The sequence below is a fragment of the Salvia splendens genome, chromosome 13 (genome assembly GCF_004379255.2).
Source record: "Salvia splendens isolate huo1 chromosome 13, SspV2, whole genome shotgun sequence".
Taxonomy (NCBI): Eukaryota; Viridiplantae; Streptophyta; class Magnoliopsida; order Lamiales; family Lamiaceae; genus Salvia; species Salvia splendens.
Genome location: NC_056044.1, coordinates 4,142,305 through 4,168,513, shown reverse-complemented (window position 1 = coordinate 4,168,513; position 26,209 = coordinate 4,142,305). Strand labels below are relative to the sequence as shown.

The 26,209-nt window shown below is 43.3% G+C and overlaps 2 protein-coding genes across 3 annotated transcripts; both read left to right on the top strand.

Annotated features, from left to right (window-relative positions):
- The first annotated feature begins 554 nt into the window (after nt 1-554).
- On the top strand, nt 555-13,786 carry LOC121760360. The gene is made up of 3 exons (XM_042156041.1): nt 555-736; nt 12,471-13,158; nt 13,250-13,786. Exons 1-3 carry the CDS (start codon nt 555-557, stop codon nt 13,784-13,786), a joined length of 1,407 nt encoding a protein of 468 aa, XP_042011975.1.
- An 8,813-nt stretch (nt 13,787-22,599) lies between these two features.
- LOC121762743 (protein GRAVITROPIC IN THE LIGHT 1-like) lies at nt 22,600-26,179 on the top strand. 2 transcript variants are annotated; one of them, XM_042158726.1, is made up of 2 exons: nt 22,600-22,849; nt 24,566-26,179. In XM_042158726.1, exon 2 carries the CDS (start codon nt 24,634-24,636, stop codon nt 25,900-25,902), a length of 1,269 nt encoding a protein of 422 aa, XP_042014660.1. In that variant the 5' UTR covers nt 22,600-22,849; nt 24,566-24,633; the 3' UTR covers nt 25,903-26,179. The 2 variants fall into 2 exon arrangements, with proteins under 2 accessions (XP_042014660.1, XP_042014659.1); XM_042158725.1 differs by having other exon boundaries at nt 22,601-22,849; nt 24,623-26,179.
- Nucleotides 26,180-26,209: the final 30 nt, after the last annotated feature.

The following is a 26,209-nucleotide window of genomic DNA, read 5'->3' as shown; positions in this document are numbered from 1 at the left end:
GATCCCTAGAAAAGTGGGATTGTCACGTTATATTACTGTAATATACTCCCTCCGTCCCACATTTAGAGTCAGTTTTAGTTATGGCTCGGGTTTTAAGGAAGAGTTGGTTGGTGTAATAAATGAAGTGAGATGGTAGAATGTGTAATAAATGAGGTGAGATGGTGGAATGTGGGTCCCTTTTGACTTTTTAGATTTAAAAGATGTTTATTGTTGACTTGTAAGACAAATTCATTAAATTAAATAATCTTAAGGTAAATAAATGTTCATTATGATTAATCATTTACTAATAACAAAAAATAATGAAGATTGAAACACAAAAAAGGCATCCGGCCCATACTTGATTCAAACAAGGATTAATAGTGCTTTCTTTATTTCAAACTCCAAAATTTGGAGGGAATGCTGTACAATAAATGGAGGGAAATTTGTCTATGCTTAAGCTAAACCTATAAATACATTCACTCCATTCCTATCAAACTCATCTATTCCACCTACCAAAAAAGAAAGCAAACCTATTTATAGCTAAGTTGCCCTCAGAAAATTTTCATCATTGGGCAATGGAGATGGAGCAAGAGATGGATGAAGAGATGGAGCAGGAGCTGTTCGAACAGGATCAGTTTCAAGAGCCAGAGGATCAGTTTCCAGAGCCAGAGCCTCCACAAGAGGCAGAGTTTGGCCAAGGGCCGAGGGCCTCTCTAAGTTTGAGCAGCCAAGAGAAAAACCATATTGTGCAGTTCCTGTGATTCCGGTACCGAGGAAGAACAGGAATATGTCGGGGTTGAGGATTCTTCTTCCTGGAAGACACGGCACTACTGCGGTAGTGACTTTCATGTCTGGATGAGGAAGGAGAATCCTCCGTTTTCGTCTTCGGCTCTTGGCTCTTTTGCAGGAAGGCTAAGAACTCATCCTGCTTCTCAGCCAAGAACAGCTTGACAGCCTCATTCAAATCAGGCTGCTGGGAAGACTCAGTGGGACGATTTTTGGAGCGGCCTGTTCCTTCGCCATGAGAACTGGTGGTGGATTTATCCCTAGGCTGTTTTCCAGACCTATGGGATGGATTGGCTTCCTCCTGGTTCTCACGGGCAGGAATACGGGTACTCTGCGATCTGGTATGCATTTTTTGGGTGGAAAAAAATGGATCAAAAACTCGCTTTATCACAAATTTTGTTCTCTGTTTCCCACAGACGGCGCCAGTGATGGATCCGCGAATTTCTGATGTTAGTAAAAGCTGGTAGAGAATGAAAACTACAACACACAGAATTTACGTGGTTCGATTTACTGAAGTAAATCTACGTCCACGGGAAGAAGGGAGGGCAAGATTGTATTGCTTGATCTGGGATTACAGCTTACAACACAGACTTGCTATATGATTTTATCTCTAGAGAGCTTAACCTTCTTCTATCTGATCTAAGTTCTATTTATATCTTGAACTAAGATCGTGGCTTGCATCACCACCCTAAGTCGTGGATGTCGTGTAGGTCATGGCCTAAGATCGTGGATGTAGCGTAGGTCATGGCCTACGATCGTGGCCTGAGTTGACACCACGTGGTAGTGGGTGTGTTGGACATCCTGTATGGGTCCACTAACTCCTTGTTCGGTCGAATACTGAGACCGAACTGCTTTGGTTGCCGATCTGAGAGTAGAGCTTGATGCCGACCTGAGAGCAGAGCTTGATTGGATGGCTTTTACCGAGCTGTAGGCTGAGGCCGAACTCTTTGGTAATGCCGAACTCATACTCCTGCTTTGGTTGCCGATCTGAGAGTAGAGCTTGATGCCGACCTGAGAGCAGAGCTTGATAGGTTGGCTTTTACCGAGCTGTAGGCTGAGGCCGAACTCTTTGGTAATGCCGAACTCATACTCTTCCTTGGGCTTTGGGCTGATGGGCCGTCATTGCTGTTGGGCTTGTTTAGTACGCACCCCATCACTACCCCCCCCGAAAAGCGAAGTGAATCACTTCGGCGAAGCGAGTCACTTCGGCATTCTGGAAAAGGGTACGGGGGAGGCTGAAGTCAGGGGACGTGCCCTGCGCGTGACTGCATTAAATGCGACAGTAAAATCCGGCCGTCGAATCCTGAAAAGGTGGAATATGAAACGGTGCGATGCTTTGAAATCTTTTCCAAATCTGATAAATACCGCCTTTCTTCATCATTCGAACACCTTTGCTATTGGCTTCTTCTGCACTCTCTATCTTTTGCGTGAAAAATTTCCTTCCGCTTTCAAAAATTTCCTCAGGATTTCTTCAAACTTTCAAAGAGTAAGAACCATGTCTGCTTCTTCTTCGTCTGAGTCTGGTAGCGGTAGAAAAGGGGGTAAGGGGTCTTCTAGCCGGAAAGAATCCGGGGAGAAGACCGTAGAGTATTTTCACAGTATCTTGAGTAAGGATACTGTGATATCCCTTTACGAAAAATACTCTTTTCCTGGGGGGAAGGCGGTGGTACCTGACGGTGATCATAGGGCTGACTCCCCGCCGGAGGGTTACGCCACCGTGTACGAGGCCTGCTTAGAATGCGGGCTTCGTTTCCCCCTCCCTTCTGCCTTTATAGATTTACTAGATTTTTTTCAGCTTCCTTTAGGCCAGGTGACTCCGAACTCTTGGAGGCACTTGTCGGCCTTCGCTGCCGAACTCCGTAGGTTAGGAAGGGATTTGTCTTTGAAGGCGATCCTTAAATTCTTTCAATTTAAGAGGAAGGGGTCTTGGTTTTACTTGATCCCTGTACAGCCCTTTAGGGCCTTTTGTAAAACGAAGTGGCCGAAGTGGCAAAACCGCTTCTTCTACTATGATAGGACCGCGGCTCCTAGTTTTCCCTGGAGAGGGCCGAAGTCCGTTATCCGTCATCCTCGGCCTGAACCGTTGGACGAGCTCGATGGCGAGCTCAACAAGATTCCCATAGTTAGGAAACAATACACGGAGTCTGAGCTCGTCAAGGGCGACGTCGTGTTCGACATCTCGTCTTCGGACGAAGAGGCCGAGGGTGAGGATTTCTCTTTATCTTTATGCTCTACTGCTTTAACGAAGAAAACTAACCTTGCTTTCTTGCTTTTTGGCAGTGTACATGCTGAATAAAGCTATCCGAAAGTCCTCCGAGCTTGCGGAGCCGGAGAGGCAGAGAGCCCCTCGCTCGGCGTCTGAAGCCGAGAAGAATCCGAAGAGGCAAAAAACCTCTTCTTCGGATCCGAAAGAGCCGGAGCCGTCCTCGGCTAAAGGGAAGGGGAAATTTCATGAGTCCCCAAAAGTGCCGGGGAAAGAGCTGGTCATCTCCGAGGTGGTTGCAGACATCCCGGAACACGTCCCTGAGCCTTTTCAATGGCCGACGAATTTTGTGGAGGTAAGCTTTCTGACTCGGCTTCTTTTCCACATTTTTTGATGGCCATTCTGTTGAGTTTTTTTCCTTGTTCATCTTCAGAGAGCCAAGCTCGTCTCCGTGGAGCTCTCCAAAGCATCCCACGACTACGAGGAGATGCAGAAGGAGTTGCATCTTGCTCGTAGTCTGGCCGAACAGGCTGAGGCCAAATTTGAGAGGGCCCGAGCTGCTAGGATCTCGGCTCAGGATGAAGCCCGGTCAGCCAAAAACCAGCTCATCATCCTGCAAGAGCAGACGAAGCACCGGGAGGCTCAGAAGGAGGCAGCCGATGTGGCTGCCCAGGGGGAGGCTCTCCGTGTTTACACGGAGAAACTCTTTTTGAGCAGCCAGTTCTCGGCCTTTGTTGGTAGTCTGGTAAGGCTAATTACCGATAAGGGCGAGCAGGGGGCCGACGTCGTGCTGCCTCTGTACAGCCGAGAGATAGCAGCTCGGCTTCAGAATCTGCCGCTCCTTGAGGAGCTCGCTTCATCCTCGGTCCTGCTTTCTGCAGACCGAGTCCGGAGTTGTCGAGCTGATCGGGACGAGAACCTGGAGGCTATCTTTGCCTCCGTGGGACCCGTTTCACCCGCTTCGACTTACAACGGAGAGGGTGAGGCCGAGCCGCTGGAGCGGGAGGCCGAAGTCGATCAGGCCGGGCATCCGGAGAAGGAAGCCGATCAGGAGGCGGAGGCGAGGCCGGCAGGAGGCGAGGCTGAGGCTGAGGTAGCCCAGGAGAAAGAAGCTGTACCAGACCGAGGAGCCGGAGACGAAGCTGGCGGAGTATGATTTCGTCTCCCTTCTCTTAGTCTAGTTTCTTCCTTGTAAAATGGCCTTGAAGCCCTAGTGTAAAAAATTTTCCTTGTGAATGAAAAATTCTCTACACTTGTCTTCGTATAGCTTTTCGTACTCGCCTTTATTCCTGTTGTATTTTACTATCTGCTCGGTACAGCTGCCGAACTAATATAGCTGCTTTGTACCCAAGGAGATGGAGATACTTCACTGGAAACGGCTGTACTCTTCGGCTTTGGACGAAGCTGAGAGAAGAGCTATAGCCGATCAGACGAAGAATGACGAGCTTCTGGCTCGTTTAGTGAAGCTGGAGGCCGATATCAAGGACTTAGAGTCCGATAAGAAAGATCTGGAGGCCGAGCTGAATACGGCCATTGCTGAGAGGACTGCGTATGAGGATTACATCCGTGTGCGCGGGGGAATGACCATATCAGATGTTCAGAGTCGAGTTGACGAACTGTGGGAGGAATATCATGTACTCCGTATGAACAATGTGCTGGAGAGCCCGGCTTGCCAACAAGTTGTGACATCACTGCGGCGTTGGGCTTCTCGGTACAACATTGTTCTTTCTCGGCGCCCCTCCATAGAAAGATTCCTTCGGCATATCGCGCCAACAGATGCTCGCACTCCAGATCAAACCTCTGGTTCCCTTGTTCAAAATCCTACTCCCAGCCAACAACGAACTCCGGAACAGCCGGAAACGTCAAGACGAGAACGGGCTCAGGAGCAACCGGAATCGTCAAGACAGGGACGGACTGAAATTCGCCGAGGAGTTGTGACTATGAGCGAGCAAGATCAGCAGATGCTTATTGCAGAGACTCTTCATCGCCGAGGTGTTAGGACTTCTCGGGCTCGGGGAAGAGGCGTTGGGTCGAGGATAGCATCTCGTCGACCTGCTTATTCTTCATCTGCTCGGAACAACCGAACTCGGCTTCCAGAGGATTTTGCAGATAGGTGGCTTAACTTCAGCAACCCTGGACAGTAGAATAGTCCTTTGTAATAGCGTAACGCCATTTTGTAGGGTAGCTAAGTTGTATGCCGAACAAGATTTGAAAAATGAAATTTTGTTTTCGCTTCTAACACTGTATTTACAGCTTAGCGAAAAAATTTCATCGTACTCGTCCTCGGTCTTATGAAGTAAACTTCTTTGACCGGACTTGGGCCTTGGTCTTATGAAGTAAACTTCTTTGACCGGACTTGGTCCTTGGTCTGATGAAATAAACATCTTTGACCGGACTCGTCTTTGGTCTGATGAAATAAACATCTTTGACCGGACTCGTCTTTGGTCTGATGAAATAAACATCTTTGACCGGACTCGTCTTTGGTCTGATGAAATAAACATCTTTGACCGGACTCGTCTTTGATCTGATGAAATAAACATCTTTGACCGGACTCGTCTTTGGTCTGATGAAATAAACATCTTTGACCGGACTTGGTTTGTGTTCTAATTTGGCGATTTTTGTCGCCGGGATCGAACTTTCCCTTGTCCTAATTCGGCGAGTTTTATCGCGTGGATCGGACTTTCCCTGTTAACCGAAGTGGTCTTATGCAGTAAATCTCTTTGACTAGACATGGTCGTCCCCGGTCTTATGAGGTAAACTTCTTTGACCGAACTTGGTCGTCCTAATTCGGCGAGGTTTATCGCGTGGATCGGACTTTCCCTTATTGCAGTTCGTTTCAGACGAAGTGCTTGTTAAGCTGAATCGCGGTCTTGTATCCTCCTTGGAAGCTTGGACTCACAATCGTTGGCTTATTGCAGTTCGTTTCAGACGGACTGCTTGTTAAGCTGAATTGTGGTCCTATATCCTCCGTAGAAGCTTGGACTCACAATAGTCTTTAATAATCGATCTAAAAAGGAGATCAGTCTTTAAAGAACGATATACCTTGGTACCATTTGTAAGAGACGACAAGCACATAGAGACAAAACACATAGAGAAAAAATGAAAAAGACGAAGGAAAAAAACTTTAAACCTTTTTTTTTTTTTTTTTTAAAAAAAACGGCAAGTAAAAGGTACAAGTAAAAAACAAACAAATAAAAACACATACCCCTATGACCGAACTAGACACGAGACGGACTGACCGGACTTTTGTCTCTTACAAGTGGAACTTCTTGAGGTTGGAGACGTGCCATGTTCGGGGTACTTGTTCTCCTGACATGTGAGTCAATTTATAAGACCCTTTGCCGAGGACTTCTGACACCCGATATGGACCCTCCCATGTGGGTTCGAGTTTGCCCAGCTTTTCTGCTCGGCTTACTTCGTTGTTTCTCAAGACGAGATCTCCCACTTGAAATTGAAGCTTTTTTACCCTTTGGTTATAATACCGGGCTACTTGCTCCTTATACTTGGCTGCTTTTATGCACGCCAATTCTCTTCTTTCTTCGGCGAGATCTAGTTCTGCTCTCAGTCCGTCGTCATTCATTTCTGAGGAGAAATTTAGAGTTCGGGGACTGGGTACGCCGATCTCCACTGGAATTACGGCTTCAGTGCCGTACACCAGACTATACGGAGTTTCACCGTTGGAGGTTTTGGGTGTAGTTCGGTAGGACCATAGGACTTGAGGGAGATTTTCTACCCATTGTCCTTTGGCTTGTTCTAACCGAGCTTTTAACCCTTTCACCAGAATCCGGTTCGTTACTTCCGTTTGTCCGTTTGCTTGGGGATGGGAGACCGAAGTGAACCGCTGTTGAATGTTCAGCTCTTGGCACCAATTCTTGAACGTCTTGTCGGTGAACTGAGTCCCATTATCCGAGATGAGGATGTGGGGTATGCCAAATCGGCACACTATGTTCTTCCAGACGAAGTCCAATGCCTTTGAGCTCGTTATCGTAGCTAATGGTTCAGCCTCCACCCACTTCGTGAAGTAGTCCACGGCAACGATAAGGAATTTCATTTGCCGAGGAGCTTGAGGAAGTGGTCCCACTATGTCTATGCCCCATTGCATGAAAGGCCAAGGGCTTTGCATAGTGTATAGATCGGTCTGCGGCATCCTTGGGACATTTGCATGAATTTGGCACTTCGTACACTTCTTGACGAGCTGCACTGCCTCTTGTACCATGGTTGGCCAATAATATCCCCATCTCAGAACTTTTTTAGCTAAAGCTCTGGCTCCGATGTGGCTACCGCACGATCCTTCATGAACTTCTCTGAGGATGTAGTCCGTCTCTTCTGGTCCTACGCACCGCAATAACGGCTGGAGGTAAGACTTTCTAAAGAGGACTCCTTCATGAAGTTCGTACCGAAGAGCTCGGCACGTGATCTTCCGAGCTTCTCTCTTATCCTCGGGCAATTGTCCTTGATCCAGATACTGCAAGATCGGCGTCATCCAGTTCGGCGAGCTGGATACTGAATGTACCTCGGCTTCATCAATGCTTCGATGCATTAATTCTTCCGCCTTTGAGCTCGGATCTGAGGCCAATTTACTTAAGGCATCTGCTCGGCTATTTTCCGCTCTGGGAATGCGGATTATCCGAAAATAGGAGAAACCTCGGCTGATGCTTTGCGCTTTGTCCAAATACTTCTTCATTCTCTCGTCACGAGCTTCACTTGTACCCAACATGTGATTTACTATGACTTGTGAATCACAATGGACTTTGAGAGATTTGACGAGCAGACTTTGCGCTAACTGGAGTCCGGCCAGGAGGGCTTCGTACTCGGCTTCATTATTAGTAGTGGGGAATAGGAAACGAAGTGAGTAGGTTACCTCGTGTCCGTCGGGAGCGACAAGTAAAATACCAGCTCCACTTCCCATCTTGTTTGAAGCTCCATCTACGAATCCGCTCCAGCAGTCCGGCGGCTCTACTTCGGATTCCAAGGGCTGTGCTAGTTCGGCATTGGCAGAATTCTTCTGTTCGGCAATAACGGGAATTGCTTGATCGAACTTCGCTTCTGCAAGAAAATCCGCCAAGGCTTGTCCCTTGATGGCTTTCCGAGGTAGATATTCAATTGTGTGCTCTCCCAACTCTATAGCCCACTTGGCGATTCTGCCTGATGCTTCTGGTTTGGTCAACACTTGCCGAAGTGGCAGATCAGTTAAGACGCATACCTTGTGAGCATAGAAGTATGGCCGCAGTCTCCTTGCTGCATTTACTAATGCTAGAGCAATCTTTTCCAGAGGTTGATACCTGGTTTCTGGACCTCTTAATGCTCGGCTTGTAAAATAGATGGGAAGCTGCTTTAGGCCTTCTTCTCGTACAAGCACCGCGCTGATGGTTTGATCCGATGCCGCTAAGTATAAGAATATTACTTCGGCTTCGGTTGGAGCAGAGAGAATAGGAAGCTCGGCTAGATAACTTTTGAGCTCGTCAAAGGCCCTTTTCTGCTCGGCTCCCCACTCGAACTTTGGTGCCTTTTTCAACACCTTGAAGAACGGCAGTTGCTTTTCGGCTGCTTGGGAAAGGAATCGATTCAGTGCGGCTAGACATCCGGTTAGCCTTTGCACGTCATGTATGGACTTCGGCATTGCCATGTTCTGAACGACTTGAACTTTTGAGGGGTTTGCCTTGAGTCCGTCCTTTGAAACCCAACAACCCAGAAACTTTCCCGAATCTACCAAAAAGGTACACTTTTGGGGATTAAGTTTGAGGTTGGCTTTCTTGAGCACGTTGAGAGTGGACTTGAGGTTGTGCTCGTACTCCGAAGTGCTTTTGCTTTTGACGACTATATCGTCAACATATACTTCGACCTCCTTTCCAATCAGGTGCCGAAAAAGCTTGTCTACCATCCTTTGATAAGTGGCTCCGGCATTCTTTAAACCGAATGGCATCTTTTTATAAGCGAAAATGCCGAAATCAGTAATGAAGGCCGTTTTTGAAGCGTCAATCTCATCCATTAAAACCTGATGGTATCCTTTGTATAGATCAAGAAAACAAAAAATTTCAAAGCCTATCAGAGCTTCTACTTTTTTATCTATGTTCGGAAGGGGATAGCAATCTTTGGGACAGTGCTTATTTAGATCGGTGAAATCTATGCACATCCGCCATCCTCCTTCCTTTTTCTTGATCATGACAGGATTGGCCACCCACGAAGGATACTTCACTTCGAATAACACATCCGCCTTCAATAATTGACGGACTTCGTCATGGATGACTTGACTTCGTTCTGCCGCAAAGAGTCTTTGCTTCTGTTTTATCGGCCGGACCGAAGGATCAATATTTAAACGATGAGTGATTACCTCGGGGGGCACTCCGGTCATGTCCAACGGAGACCATGCAAAGACGTCTTTGTACTCCTTGAGGAGCTGGATGGTTTTTTCCCGAAGTAGAGGCGTTCCCGCGAAGCCGATCTTAACCGTTCTGGATGGATCGTCTTCGTACAGCTGAACTGTCATCGAATTCGGCTCCGGTATGACTTCGGTCATTGTCTCTGACTCCGGCTGCTGTGATTGCTATGCTTGGTGGTGCCGATCTGACTGCTCGGCACTTCTAAGCGCAATTTGCAGACATTCCTTTGCTCTCTTTTGGTCACCTCGGATGACCGCTATCCCTCCTTTAGTAGGGATCTTGATGGTGAGGTGATAAGTGGAGTAAATGGCCCGAACTGTGTTGAGCCAGTCTCTTCCCAGGATGACGTTGTACGGGGACCGAGCTTTCACCACGAAAAACTCAATCATCGTACTGGAGCTAGTAGGCGCTTTCCCCACCGTGATCGGAAGGCTGATAATACCTTCAGGGCGGGTGTCCTCCTGGGCGAAGCTCTTCAGGGGAAGCGGAGCCGGGCTGAGCCGAGCTGGGTCCACTTCTAGTTTGTCGAAGCACTCTTTAAAAAGAATGCTGACTGACGCTCCTGTATCCACAAACACCCTGTGGATCAGTTTGTTTGCCACTCCGGCTTGGATGACAATGGCGTCTTGGTGAGGAGAGATGGCCGGGACGGGATCAGCATCCGAGAACGTAATCACTTCGTCCTGCTTCAGCCTTTTATGCGTTGGCTCTTCTCGATTGGAGCCTCTGCGCTCTGACTTCAGGGACGACTTGGTCTTCCCGGCAGGGAGAGCGTCAATAGTCAGGATTACTCCATCATATTGCGGCTCGTCATCGTCTTCGGGATCCGGCTGCCTTTTCGGATCCTGAGGAGCGCAGTTCGCACCTCTCTGCTTCTTATTCTTCTTTGACTGCTTGCTTTGGTATTTTTTCAATGTCCCTGCCCTCACAAGAACATCGATACCTGCAGCCAAGTTTCTGCACTCCTCGGTATCGTGACCGTGGTCTTGATGGTAGGAGCAGTAGTTATCCTGGGGTCGGCGCGCGGCAGATTTCGTCATCCGCTTTGGCTTTTCGAACAGGTCAGAGTGTAGTTCGAAAATTTCCGCTCTCGGCTTGTTCAGCGGTACGAACTGAGCGGGCGGCTTCTCGGGATTGAGACGGGGTCCCAATCTGTCTTGCACCGGAGTCCTTTGAATCCTTTCAAAAGGAGTTCGGCGAGGATGTCCCTGATCGCCAAAAGGAGTTCGGCGAGGATGTCCCTGATCGCTATGATCGGGCTTCCTCCTGTCTCCTCGGGACGATGAGCTGTCTAACGACCGTTTGCGACGGTCTGCCTCATCGGCCCGGGAGTACTGGTCCGCAATGTCCCACATTTCCTGAGCTGTCTGCGGACCGCACTCAACGAGCTTCCTGTAGAGAGCTCCGGGCAGGATTCCATTTTGGAATGCCGAGATGACAAGCAGATCGTTGAGATCGTCTACTTGCAGGCATTCCTTGTGGAATCTTGTCATAAAGTCGCTGATTTTTTCGTCGCGACCTTGACGAATGGAAAGCAGCTGAGCCGAAGTGATTCGGGCTTCCGCTTTCTGAAAGAACCTCCTGTGGAAGGCATCCATTAGATCTCGGTAAGATCTGATGCTGCCCTGGGGGAGGCTATCGAACCACCTTCTCGCGTTTCCGATGAGCAGCTCGGGAAACAGCTTGCACATGTGGACCTCGTTGAGACCCTGGTTCGCCATGTTATACTGATAGCGCCCCAAGAAATCGTGAGGGTCCACGAGCCCGTCGTAAGTCATCGACGGAGTTCGGTAGTTCTGTGGTAGGGGAGTTCGGGTGATGTCGTCCGAGAACGGAGTCTTCAGTGCTCCGTACACGGCGAATCCGATATCTCGTCGGTATGGAGGAGATTGAGTTCTCCTGTGATTCCGGTACCGAGGAAGAACAGGAATATGTCGGGGTTGAGGATTCTTCTTCCTGGAAGACACGGCACTACTGCGGTAGTGACTTTCATGTCTGGATGAGGAAGGAGAATCCTCCGTTTTCGTCTTCGGCTCTTGGCTCTTTTGCAGGAAGGCTAAGAACTCATCCTGCTTCTCAGCCAAGAACAGCTTGACAGCCTCATTCAAATCAGGCTGCTGGGAAGACTCAGTGGGACGATTTTTGGAGCGGCCTGTTCCTTCGCCATGAGAACTGGTGGTGGATTTATCCCTAGGCTGTTTTCCAGACCTATGGGATGGATTGGCTTCCTCCTGGTTCTCACGGGCAGGAATACGGGTACTCTGCGATCTGGTATGCATTTTTTGGGTGGAAAAAAATGGATCAAAAACTCGCTTTATCACAAATTTTGTTCTCTGTTTCCCACAGACGGCGCCAGTGATGGATCCGCGAATTTCTGATGTTAGTAAAAGCTGGTAGAGAATGAAAACTACAACACACAGAATTTACGTGGTTCGATTTACTGAAGTAAATCTACGTCCACGGGAAGAAGGGAGGGCAAGATTGTATTGCTTGATCTGGGATTACAGCTTACAACACAGACTTGCTATATGATTTTATCTCTAGAGAGCTTAACCTTCTTCTATCTGATCTAAGTTCTATTTATATCTTGAACTAAGATCGTGGCTTGCATCACCACCCTAAGTCGTGGATGTCGTGTAGGTCATGGCCTAAGATCGTGGATGTAGCGTAGGTCATGGCCTACGATCGTGGCCTGAGTTGACACCACGTGGTAGTGGGTGTGTTGGACATCCTGTATGGGTCCACTAACTCCTTGTTCGGTCGAATACTGAGACCGAACTGCTTTGGTTGCCGATCTGAGAGTAGAGCTTGATGCCGACCTGAGAGCAGAGCTTGATTGGATGGCTTTTACCGAGCTGTAGGCTGAGGCCGAACTCTTTGGTAATGCCGAACTCATACTCCTGCTTTGGTTGCCGATCTGAGAGTAGAGCTTGATGCCGACCTGAGAGCAGAGCTTGATAGGTTGGCTTTTACCGAGCTGTAGGCTGAGGCCGAACTCTTTGGTAATGCCGAACTCATACTCTTCCTTGGGCTTTGGGCTGATGGGCCGTCATTGCTGTTGGGCTTGTTTAGTACGCACCCCATCAACATGGTTCACTCATAGCAGCTGCAACAAAATTCAGAGTGCATCCAAGGACAGTCAGCCGCTTGTGGAGGATAGCCACTCATCAAATTGAACAAGGCCAACCTGTTGTCATGAAAGGCAAAGCATCAGGTTATACTAAGAAAAAAGGTAAAGTAAATCTTGATGAAGACAAGTTTAGACACTTGTCAATGCTTGAGAGATCCTCCATCAGAAAACTTGCTATTAAGATGGATGTTAGCAAGTCCACAGCTGGCAGATGGGTGAAGGGAAATAAAATCAGAGCCCATACAAATGCCATCAAGCCTGCACTTACTGATGTGAACAAAATAGCAAGAATGAGATGGAGTCTTAGTCATATTCAGCCAACCATATCTGAAGGAAAGCTAACATATCATGCAATGCACAACATTGTTCACATTGATGAGAAATGGTTCTACATGACAAAGACTTCAGACAGATACTACCTGTTGCCGGAGGAGGATGAGCCTTACAGGTCTTGTAAGTCAAAAAGATTCATCACTAAAGTGATGTTCATGTGTGCTGTCAGTAGGCCAATGTTTGGCAGTGATGGGCAGCCCATCTTTGATGGTAAAATAGGCATATTTCCATTCACACAACAAGTGCCAGCCATGAGGAAGTCAAAGAATAGGCCAAGAGGGACACTAGAGACAAAGCATATCCCATCAGTTAACAAAGAAGCCATGAGAGAATGCCTTCTTAATCAGGTTTGTACATTTAAGTGTTTCTCATTATAGTATAGACATTATTAAGGTCATCATTTAGGTAACTAAGCTTGCATTAACATTTCATGCTCAGATTATACCAACAATCAAGGCAAAGTGGCCAGCCAATGCAAACAAGGAGATATACATCCAACAAGATAATGCCAAACCCCACTTGAAATCCTCTGACTTACAATTTGAGGCTATTGCAAGTACAGATGGTTTTAAATTCCTTCTAGTCAGCCAACCAGCCAACTCCCCAGATACAAACGTGCTAGACCTTGGCTTTTTTAGGGCCATTCAGTCTCTGCAAGATGACAAACTAGCCACCAATATAGATGAATTATTAGCAAATGTTTGGAGTTCTTTTCAGGAACTCACACCCCAGACTCTAAACAAGGTTTTCCTAACATTGCAAAGCTGCTTAACCAAGATCCTAGAAGTCCATGGGGGCAACAACTACAAAATACCCCACTTGAACAAAGATAGGTTGAGTAGGACAGTGGGGCCGCCTACCTCACTTGAGGTTGAAGAGATTCTTATTAGGGACAGCTTGGAGTATCTTCAACTTTCTCAGAATGATGTGGGTGAATCATATGAAATAGAACATCTAATCAGTGTGTTGGGATAGTAGCTAGGGCAATTGGTGAAGGGGTTTACAGTATAAGCATCAAACTAGGTTGGTGTTTAGGATGTAAACTTTTTTGGGTATGTGGCCTTTATTTTGGGTGTTAAGGGTATATAGGCTGCATTACAAGCTGTAGTATGTATAAATTGAAGCTATAATTGGTTTAAGTGTGTGTTTTTTGTTCAAAAACCAGCACAAGGGCCAAATAACACACAATCAGAGCCTCCAACCCATAAAGGGGTGGCTCTAAGCATAATTATCCAACCAAGGCAGAGTATAGACATCATAGCATGCAACTCTCAGAAAATTTTCATCACAGAGGCCAAATCACACACAATCAGAGCCTCCAAACCATAAAGGGGTGGCTCTAAGCATAATTATCCAACCAAGGCAGAGTATAGACATCATAGCATGCATATCTCACAGAATTTTCATCACAGAGGCCAAAAGGCACCAAATCAGAGCCTCCAACCCATAAAGGGGTGGCTCTAATAATAATTATCCAACCAACACAATGTATACACATAATAGCATGCATAACTCAGAAAATTTCATCACATAGGGCAAATCACACTCAATCAGAGTCTCCAAACCGACACAACAAGTCAGAACCTCCAACATTCCTCAATCAAATCCATACAAACAGCCTCCAAACCCTATATAGGGGGTGGCTTACCTCAACCGAAGAAACAAAGATTAGAGGAAATCTTTCATGCTAGGCAACAAGATCAACAACATAGCTTTCTCATTCTCGGTGTACACCTTTGGAGAAGACGGTGGTTGAGCTTCGGATTCCGCACAGGGGTGAGACGGTGGTTGGGTTTCAGATCCGTCGAAGACCCCAACCGAAGCTGGAAATTCAGATTCTCGGACAACCTCATATGAATGAGGTGTTTCAGACCCATCAACGCCACCAAACGGTGGTCGATTTCCCGATCGGTGGTACCAATCGACCGCTCGTTCGCTTTCCCACCGGTCAAGGACTTCCGGTGGAGTGTCAGGGACGATTAGGGTTTCTGGCTGCGCCTCCGGCGTTGCAACCCGATCATCAGCCATGATAAGGCAACGGTGATGGAGTCACGGCGGGTTTAGAGCGGCGACAAAACTGAGGCGCCGATTAGGGTTCGAGCGAGAGTGAATCGGGAAGGGGGAGGGTGGAGAGAGAGTGGGTAAAGGAGAGTAATGTAAGGGTTGGGTGGGTTGGGTGGGGTAGGGATTAATTAAATGTGGGGTTTTTGTTTTGAATTATTTTAGTGTTGATAATGGCATTTTGATGTAATTTTGATGAAGAGTGGGGTAAAATTGTATGTCTAAATATGGAAAATTCTAAAAGTGACTCTTAAACTGGGACGGACTTTTATGGCAAAAAGTGACTCTTAAACTGGGACGGAGGGAGTACTTAGCAGATGCACAGAATGATACCATTTCACACTATTTGATCTTAGTTGTATTGTCGTAAAGAAATGACATTTATCTCTTGCCATTTTTTAAAATCTAATTACACAAAAAATAACTCCATAAACTTTTGACAACAGTGAGAAAGTGAGATCCTCCATCATAGACATGCACAAACCTAACCGAACCGCCGGTTCACAAACCGGAACCAGAACCGGCAGACGGTTCGGCGGTTCATGCGGGCCGGTTCAGGTTCAAGAATTTCAAGAATCGGAACCGGCGGTTCGCCGGTTCGAACCGGCAGTTCAAATGAATTTTTTTTAAAAAATATTTATTATTTATTATTTATAAAAATTAATTTTTATATTTAAAAGTCAATCAATTTTCACAAATAAATAAATAAATACAAGAATTTCATAATAGCCCATATTTATTTGTTGGGCCTCTGAATTCTAAAACCATTCTTGGTTATTTCTATTTTATAGAAACATCATTGAATATTTAGTGTTTCACTTTCAATGTGGGACAAATATGTTGAAGTATTTTCTCTTATAACTATATGTTTAGCTCATTCATTCATCTTTTTCCAATGTGGGATATAAAACTTTCTTTTGTCTTCTACTTTTCTTTATTTTTTTACTATATTTAATTATTCACTAACTTTATCTTTATTTTTGTCATGATTCTTTTTCTGATTCTTTTTCTAAGAAAAATTTATAAATAATAATAGCATCAAATAGAATAGTTTAATTAAATTTGAATGTTACATGTTATTCATAATTTGTATATTTATATAATGTGGATGTGTTCAAATAATATTTGGATTTAAATGTGCTCACTTTTAATAATTCTAAGAAATCATTCTTGGTTGTTTCACTTTTATAGAGACATCCTTGAATATTTTGTGTTTCACTTTCAATGTGGGACCAAATATGTTGAAGTATTTTCTTTTAGAGTGAACTACATAAAATGTCTCTGACGTTTCCATTTGTTTCACTCCAGACCCCTGACTAAAAAGAATATCGCCACAAGTCTCTGCCTTTAACATAATCACATATCATGTTTTTTCGGACTAAAAGGCCCTTCAGCCCTAAAAGGGCATTATGAGCACATCACACGGACTTCTGCAGTGGCGGCCTGCATGCTGCAGTGGCGGCTTGCGATCTGACGCGATTTGACGGTTGTGCGTCAGCCGTCAGTTATGATGGCTGTGCGTCAGCGGCGGCCTGTGTACCGAAACACCACATATACGTGCCACGTATACCATACTCCATTTGTGATTTAACAAATACATTTCAAAAATTTCACAACCCATTGTTTTCGGACATGACCACTCTCCCACCCCACCTAAAATTTTCACAAAATAAGTAGTTCGCTCTTCACTCTCCCACCCCGCCTAAAAATTCCACAAACATTGTTTTCACTCTTCATTCTCTTTGCTCCCCTCTGGAAAAATCTACCTTGCATGAATGGCGCTCAAACGGAAGCGCACTGGATCGTCAGGCGCATCGTCGGGACGTAATTCGTCTCGCCGTAAAAAGGAACCCACACCCCCGCCATCGCCACCACACTGGCGACCACCACCGCGACATGCACCGGTGGTCATAGATGTGGAAGAAGAAACCTGGGATATCCGAGATCCTCGGCTGGATTTTTTCGTCCCAGAAGACGAATACAGTAAGTTTGTGTTTTTTATCCTCAGTTTGTGATTTAGGGTTTATGAAATTGATTTTTGGGAATATTTTTTGGTCCTCCGAAAATTGATTTTTGATCCTCGGTTTGTGATTTAGGGCTCCGGAAATTGAATGTTTTGTGATTTTCTTTTGGATGTTTTGGTTTGATTTTTGTTTTTTCTTAACAGGGGAAGAACCTGGAAAGTTTTCGGTTGCTCTCCATCATGGAGGTTCATTCTTCTCTACTAAAGATAAGAAAAAGTATGTTGGTGGGTATTTGACATACTTCAATTTCTGTAACATAAACCATTTCGCTCTGATATACCTCTCGAGTATGGTGTTAAAGTTGAAGTATGATAGGAAGATGATATGTGAGTTCTATTATTGTGATCCAAAATGCAGTCATGACTGCAAGGGGGTTATAATCGGCGGCCCTTTGTTGCCTATTGTTGAGGATACACATCTGGATGATTTCCTCAAAGTGGCGGCTACTACGACAAAGTTAGTCCACGTCTACGTTGTGGAGATAACTCAGGTTGACGCTATATTGAAAAAAATGAAGGATGAAGCCCCCAGGAGTCATTATTGAAGAGATCGAAGAAACCGAGCCAAATGTGCCAGTGCAAAAACCCAGAACGAAGAGGAGGCAGAGGGGTCAGTTCCAAGGGCACCGGAGGAAGCTGATGTTTATTGTCCTTCGTTCGATTATGTTCCCGACGGATGTCATCTTCATAATGAGGGAAGTAATGAAGATGATGATACTGATGAGGTCGGCCATTTTCTCTCGTTGGCCAACATGTGTCGCGATGAACAAATGTTTACCACATACTACGAGTCATTATGTCGGCAACAATAATCGGAACAGGAGGCGGAACCGGAGACCGAACCACAAGGGTCTGGACAGCAGACTGGTGAGGGCAGCGGAGGGTCCAAGAAAAAGCGAAAGTTTTCCCCTGTTGTGGAGAAACAGAACACGTCGGATGCAAACCCTCTATACGAGCAAGAAACAGTTGATGAGCTACAAGATCTACAAGATCTAGAGGATTTGGAAGGGTTGCGTAGAAAGGGTATCAAGTACACCCCATTCAAGCTGACAAATGAGATTCCAGCATGGAAGCCTGGTGATTTTTTTAAGGATCGGGATTTCTTCTATCAGGTCGTTCGCCAATACGCGATAATGACCAGACGACGTGTACGTGTATCCAAAAATGATGGCAAGAGACTTCGTGCCATTTGTAAAGGCAAGGCATGTGAATGGTATGTGTATGCACAGAAGATCGAAACCCACAACAATACAGATTTTGTGGTTGTGAATATGTAGAGAGATCATTCTCACACGTGCTCGCAAGTGTTGGATCAGAGATGGCTCACGTCCAAGTGGCTAGCTGAGCGTTACATGGAGAAAATCAAAGCGAATCCTCACATTCCATTGGCAGCTATACGACAGTGTGTGGATGAGGAGTTCGGGCTGAAAGTTGATAGGATGAAGGCGTATCGCGCAAGACACAGTGCATTAGAAGATAATTTTGGCAAGGCGGGACTCCAATATCGGAGACTGTTCGACTACAAAGCTGAATTAGAACCGACACACGCATAACTGAAGAACGTGCACTAATGATCCCCGTGTAGATGCTCGAACCAAAGTTGTATAGAGTTCACAGCCCAGTGACCCACCCACAACGGACGGCGGTAACAGGACTGAGTCGGCTAACGTGTTTCAAAATGAAGAGGTATTATTCATTACGATTATATGAATGCCCTACCCGCTAATTGTGTATTTTAATGGTTTGTTTGTTACAGACCACTCTACCTCAGCGAGATTGACCTAGCACACGTCGGTCTACGCGGTCAAACCAGGAGGTAGTAGTCAAGATCACTTTTCATTTCATAAACATTGCAAGTCAATTTGACCGGTTTGTTGTTTGTTGTAGACCAATCCCACTGGTACAAGGCCTAGCACGCGTCGGTCTACGCGGTTAAGCCAGGAGGTAGTATTCAAGCTCAATCTTTCACTTTTCATTTCCTAAAATTCTAGTCAGTCTGACCGGTTTGTTGTTTGTTGTAGACCAATCCCACTGTTCCAAGGACTAGCACAAGTCGGACCAAGACTCAGCTGCAACGCTGTGGCCGTCGAGGGGATCAGGATTGAATACGCTCGGTGGTCAAGTTTGGGAACCTTAAAAGCGAAGACAATGGTGTTGGTTTTTGTTTGTGTCTTGTAAACAATGGTGTCTCGAAGCCTTTTTGTCAAACATTATTCAGATATTACCTACTATGCTTGTTAGGGATCATCATGGGAAGACACTTGTCTTTACTATGCGTGTTAGGGATCAAACATTATGACTATGTTTTTGTCTATGCTATATGAGAAGGCCCTTGTACTGCATATTTTAACTTTGTAAGTAGGGTGATATTTCACAAAAAGTTCTGTACGTCGGGTGTTATTCAACAAAAAGTTTTGTACGCAGGGTGGTATTTCACCAGAAGATGCGTACTTCAGTAGTGATTATAAAACTAAAACTTTAAAGTGTTAGTTTAACGTACCTATGCGAAAACTCCATTCGTCAGTGTGTAACTTCATTCCTGTACAATAATTCAAGTGTCACTTATTCACCCCGTATACTTACAGTGGAACTTCAAATGTTTAGTACCAAAAACTCCCCTCTTATTGCTTGAAGAAAGAAAGTGTTACCATTACATTAGGAAAATAATTACAACGCATAAAAATAATATTACAATCTTCATATTTCGGGATGTTTTTTTGGTTCTAACAATTTCTAAACTAAGACGTGCACACTCCTCGGTCTTCATGCTCAATTTTAACTTCAGATCTTCACAATCGTCACTTTTCATGTGCAATTTATCTTCAAGAACACCTTCCACAATATTCTTGCATCAGAGTTGTTCTTCAAACCTGTCTCGTTCGAGCTTGATTCTTTAAAAGTAAGTGTCTTGGCTTGGCGAAAGACCCGTATCAAACCAACGGAAGAATCTGCAATCATCTTCCTTCCATATTGGACAACGATAGTAACGTCGACCAGGATTAGCAGTCGTCCTAGATGTCACAAGCTCAGCCTCGAGATCGTGATTACAATTCACAATCTGTGGACGAGGCCAACCCCAATTGAAACTTGACCCGAACGATTGAGAACTTGAAGAAGACATTGCAAGAACGACCTGAATTAGAATTGGAAATTAAACCCAAACATATTACAAAACTTATACGTCATTATTTATGAAATTAAAGTCCCAAAAAAATGCACGACACAGCCTAACACACATAACCCCTAAATTGAATACAGCCAGATTCAGCTGCAAAATCCACCCAAATTCAGCTACAAAATCCACCCAACATTGCGATCTCAAGCTCAGCTATAGAGAATGAATTGAAAAATGAGTACACGACGGCAGGGATCACACGCATTAGACGAACGAAAATGGGAGGATGAATTGAGGTGAGAGAATAGAAAATACTTTCATATCCTTAAAATGTAGAGGGAAGTACACAGATTAATTCGAATATCAACTTTGATTTGAAATGAAATCCCAAAAAAATTGCACGACCCCGCCAAACACGCATAAACCCTACATTGAATACAACCAAATTCAGCTACAAATTCAACCCAAAAAAAGACCCAAATCGGTAGGGATAACACGACGAGAGACAATGGAAGGACGAATTTCAGTTCGAGAGAAGAAATTACCTAAATTGTCAAACGACGAAACACGATGGAAGGTTGAATTACATTGAGAGAAAGAAGGAAGAAGAGAAATTAATTTCAAACACTTAAAATATAGATGCACAATACATGACATTACACGGTATTGGGACACATCAAGTTTGAGTTGACAAAGGTGCAGACCTAATGTCTGCAAAAGTGCAGCCTCATGCAGAGTAGGCCTGCAAAGAGAGGGTAATATGTCTTAAATGCCCTGCAAGGCATAAGGGTCTTTTAGTCCGGAAAATGACTACAAATATACTATATGTGATTATGTTAAAGGCTAGAGAGTTGTGGCGATATTTTTTTTAGTCAGGGGTCTGGAGTGAAACAAATGAAAACGTCAGAGACATTTTATGTAGTTCACTCTTTCTTTTATAACTATATGTTTAGATCATTCATTCATCTTTTTCCAATGTGGGATACAAAACTTTCTTTTGTTTTCTACTTTTCCTTATTTTATACTACATTTTATTATTCACTAACAGTATCTTTATTTTTGTATGATTTTTTTTCTAAGACAAATTTATAGATAATAATAGTATCAACAAGAATAGTTTAGTTTGAATAATTTAATTAAATTTGAATGTTGCATGTTGCTATAATTTATATGCATATTTATAGAATGTGGAGGTGTTCAAATAATTGGATTTAAATGTAAGCATGTTGCTAATTTTTCTCAATATATTGATTAAAATGTGAAAAGAACAACAGTTAATATAATTTGTATCATAATGATAAAAGTAGATAACTAAAGAATGATTTGTACATCGATATAATATAGTTTATATATTTATATATTAGTAGTAGACTAATAGTATGATTTTATATAATAGCTATTATTCTAATAGATGTAGTATAATATATATAAATAAAATTATTATTTGTGAATATATTCTTGATTGATAAGAATAAACAATTATTGAGTAATATGATTTGTATATAGATAAATAATCATTCATATAATAGTTATCGCTATATTAATACAATTTGTAATAATTATTCTCTTAATGTGTACAATGGTATTTATTAGTTAACATATACTACATAAACTTAAACACAAACGAATCGATAATGATAAAGGATTAAAGAATAATATTTTATGTAATAATATTTGTTGCTAAATTATAATTATAATAATAGAAAATAGTCAAGATATAAACAAAGATGATGGAAATCTACCATGTAGTTACAAATAATGACTTTTATCCCACATTGAAAGAAAGAGCAACACATCCAAGAACATATAGCTATAAAAGAGAATCATCCAATACACTATCTTTCAACTCAAAGGCTCAAGTCCAACATTATAAGTTGTGACTTGTAGTCTCGATCAAATAAAGACTAAAAAAAAATTGAACCGCCGAACCGGCGATTTTGGCTGAAAACCGACGGTTTTGAACCGCCCCATGAACGGCCGATTTTTTGAACCGGAACCGGAACCGCCTAGAACCTTGGCGGGCCGGTTCAGGTTCAATGAAATTTTGAACCGTGAACAGCGGAACCGGCAGTTTTTGAACCGTGTGCATGCCTACTCCATCGTCGACGACTAATGGTGACACATAAAATATGAAAGAATGAAAGAAATGGCATCGTTTCTATATGTCAAAGCATCTCAAATTAGTAGAAACAATATATTTTTTGTCGTACTATATGAAAAATTCTCGTCAATAAGTAATAAATCAAACTTTATTTGGAACCGACGGTTTTTGAACCGTGTGCATGCCTACTCCATCGTCGACGACTAATGGTGACACATAAAATATGAAAGAAGGAAAGAAATGGCATCGTTTTTATATGTCAAAGCATCTCAAATTAGTAGAAACAATATATTTTTTGTTGTAATATATGAAAAATTCTCGTCAATAAGTAATAAATCAAACTAAAATAAAGTTGGATTTAAATATTTTCGATTGTAAAGATTGTAAAATAAACTTTGCTCAAAGCGAATATAAATCTATAATCTATAGTCACCTTCGAAATGCGAAGACAAAGGATTCCCTATGAAAAGTGGAGTATTAATCATTGAACAAACATTCTTTACAATGCCCAAGAAATGCCCAAAAATGCAGGTCATTTCTGGGCATTTCTTTCAAGACGAACGAGCCCTTAAATATGGAGTATTTGGCAAAATAAAATAGGTTTATATAGCTGAAGCTGTGTCCCCTCTTCATAACTATGCAGATGCAGTAATGGGTTATTTTTTGTCGGAAAAGAATTTCACTCCTTCCGCGTAGCTCTTTCATTCTCTTTTCTCAACTTCACGCCTCAATTTTCTTGTGAGATCTCCATTTGGGTTTTTTATTCCTCTTATTTTGTGTTCATGTGAACTTTTTCTTTCCCCTTTTGATCGATTTGTAACTTTGATAAAGCAACTGTTATTTGTAGTGACAAGCTGGCTGTATGAATGGATTTTTTTGAATTTGAGTGGTAGGGTATCGAATTCCAAGTTTTAGTGATGATTGGAGATGAATAGATGGATCAGAGGGATTAGGATGAATTTAACTTTTTTTGGTGCTGGAAATGTTTATGTGTGAAGAAAGGTGTTTGTTTGATTTTCAGTGCGATTGTTGTATGTTTTGAATCTTGATTGCACAGCTGTCTTTGCAAGGTGCTGAATTTCTTTGTATATGCCAGCTATTTCAGTGATTAGATCATCTTTCAAGACCTCAAAATCTTTGCTTCGTCTACATACTAGAGTTTGTTCCTTTTTTGGTTTCTTACTTCTGTGGAGTATAATACATTGTAGATCTCTTTGATTTGGTTGTTGGTTCAAGTGAGTGTGTTGAATTTGGTTCGAAGATGATCTTTTTCCCAACTATAAAATGATAAGTATATAAGTTTTCTGTTTGGTGTCTGGTAGATTGAAGCATTGGAACAAACCATTTAACTCTTAGACATGCTGAAAGAGTAGGAATAGGGTATACTCCTTTTGTTTTTTTTTGTTTGGTGGTGAAAGGGAGGGGTATGGGGTGAATCCTTTGCACATCACATCTTTTCTTTTTTAACAACTGAGGCATATTCCATTTTTGTTGATTAGGCATCCTAATTTTATGCAAGTACTGTTGTGTCCTCAGTTTATACATGCCAAGGACTTGTATTGATATGATGCTTGAGATCTTAATCTGACACTTCACAAAGTGGCAGTTGGAGTGTAGGGTTTTCTATGTATGTCTGCTCCCTAAGCACACTAGCTTTCTGAATGTTATTTTCATAATACTTTTGTAGTTTTTGTTTTATGCTGCTAACTTTCAATTCTAGTATGTATAAATAAAGGTAAAAACTTTTGCTTGTGAAAAAGAAGGCTGTTATGCTTTGGGAATGGACATGACTTCTTGTGTGTATGTGTTTGTTACTGTGTATATATATACATGAGACTGAGATCTGTTGAAATGTTTTGTACTTTTCCATATAGGTGACTATCATTTATTCAGCAATAAAATGTCTATATCATTTGTCTTTGTACGAGTCTATGACATTGTGCTTTCGTCCGATGTTATCTTTTCTCTATGTACTATTTTAAGGTTTCTTAGTCTACAATAGTAATACAGTTAGAAATCTTGTCACGATATAGAAATGTGAAGTGAAAAGCTATATAGATATCCATACACAAGGATGGTCTGATCAAGATTTTGAGTTTTTTTTTTATCATTTCCCTTTTACTTTTATGAGAAATGATTGATTTGACCTCCAGCCAAAGTAGCCGATGCCTCTGGTTCTCAAAACTTTTTTTCCTGTTACATTAGGTGTTAATAAAAAGCGGTGCCTGGCTGCTGCATCTTTATGTAGTTCATGTCTAAGTATTTCGTGAATATTTGGTTTCTGAGTAGTTACCTTTTTCTCTTTTAGATAGCTCTTAATAGTCAATACTAAGTACAAGATTCGGAGCTGAGCAAGCCATCAAGATTAATAAGAATTGTCCATTTCTTTACTGAAGTGTGCTTTATATCAGTTTTTTCATCCTATAGTCACAAACAACCTTCTTTTGTTTGCAGTTGTTGCTACAATATTTCCCTGTGGCCCAAAAGTAATTTGGTGAGTTTTGTTTTCAGTAAAAGTCGATATGCAACACACTGGTGCAAAGGATACCCAACTTCGTGAAAGCAGCAACCAAAAAGTTCATCCCCAACCAATGGAAGAGGCAACAAATCAGAGCCCTGAAGCTATGGGAGCATTAGTGTCTAAAATATTTACGAACATCTCCTCCCTCAAGTCGGCTTACATTCAGCTACAAGCTGCTCATACTCCTTATGACCCCGACAAAATTCAAGCTGCTGACAAGCTTGTAATATCAGAGCTAAAGAATCTTTCTGAACTCAAGCATTTCTATAGAGAGCACAACCCCAAGCCTGTCTGTGCCTCACCGCAAGACTCTCGATTAGCTGCTGAGATTCAAGAGCAGCAGAGCCTGTTGAAGACGTATGAGGTCATGGTGAAAAAATTTCAGTCTGAGATTCAGAATAAAGATTCTGAGATTGTTCAGTTAGAGCAGCAGATTCAGGAATCCAGCCAGAGACGAGTAAAACTTGAGAAGAATCTGAAGCTGAGGGGCTTGTCAACGAAAGAATCAGAAGGGAGTGGTGGTGAGTCTGGACAATTTTCGCAGGATTTATCCCCCGAGCTTTTCAGGTCAGCTGTGGAAGCTGGTTCCAGGGCCATTCACGACTTCTCTAAGCCGTTAATCAACATGATGAAAGCCGCAGGGTGGGATCTTGACGCTGCAGCAAACTCAATCGAACCAAACATTGTCTATTCAAAAAGGGCCCACAAGAAGTATGCATTTGAATCTCAAATCTGCCAGAGAATGTTTATCAGGTTCCAGGATGAGAGCTTCGGCATGAAACCAGAAAATCAGGCTGAGACGAGGGAGAGTTTATATCAGGAGTATCTTAGTCTGAGGGAAATGGATCCGCTTGATGCTGTGGGCCAGAGTCCAGATTCGATGTTTGGAATGTTTTGCCAGAGGAAGTACCTCGCTGTTGTCCATGAAAAGATGGAAGCATCATTTTTCAGGAACTTAGATCAGCGAAACTACATAGTTGGTGGAGGGCATCCGAGGACGGCCTTTTACCAAGCTTTTCTAAAATTGGCTAAGGTGATCTGGCTTTTGCACCGGTTGGCGCATTCATTCGATCCTCCAGTTAAAGTTTTTCAGGTGAAGCGGGACAGTGAGTTTTCGGAGGTTTATATGGAGAGTGTTGTGAAGGATTTCATCATAGAAGATGGCGATGAGAAACCTAAAGTCGGTCTGATGGTAATGCCTGGCTTCGGGATAGGTGGTAGCATCATCCAGTCTCAAGTCTACCTAACAGGTATTAAGGTAGCAGAATGACACCTCCGTTCCTTTCCTTTCCTTCGCGTCCTGCTCAAAAAGTTCTCGATTGAGTTGTACGTAACCCTACCCAATGCGTGTCTCAGTTGTGTAGAACTAGCGCTTCTTTTCTGTTTCATTCGATGGGAAATGCAGGTCCCAAAACTGAACTCAAGGAAATTGTTCACTGTTTTTTTGAAGTAGTGTGTTTGTTGTTAATGATGTTAAATGTAATGTGCCCCTCAAAACACTCAACTTTGAAGAATTGTTCATTGCTTTTCAATGATGTATTTGCTCATCTTCCATTTCTTTCAATAGCTTGTTTCAT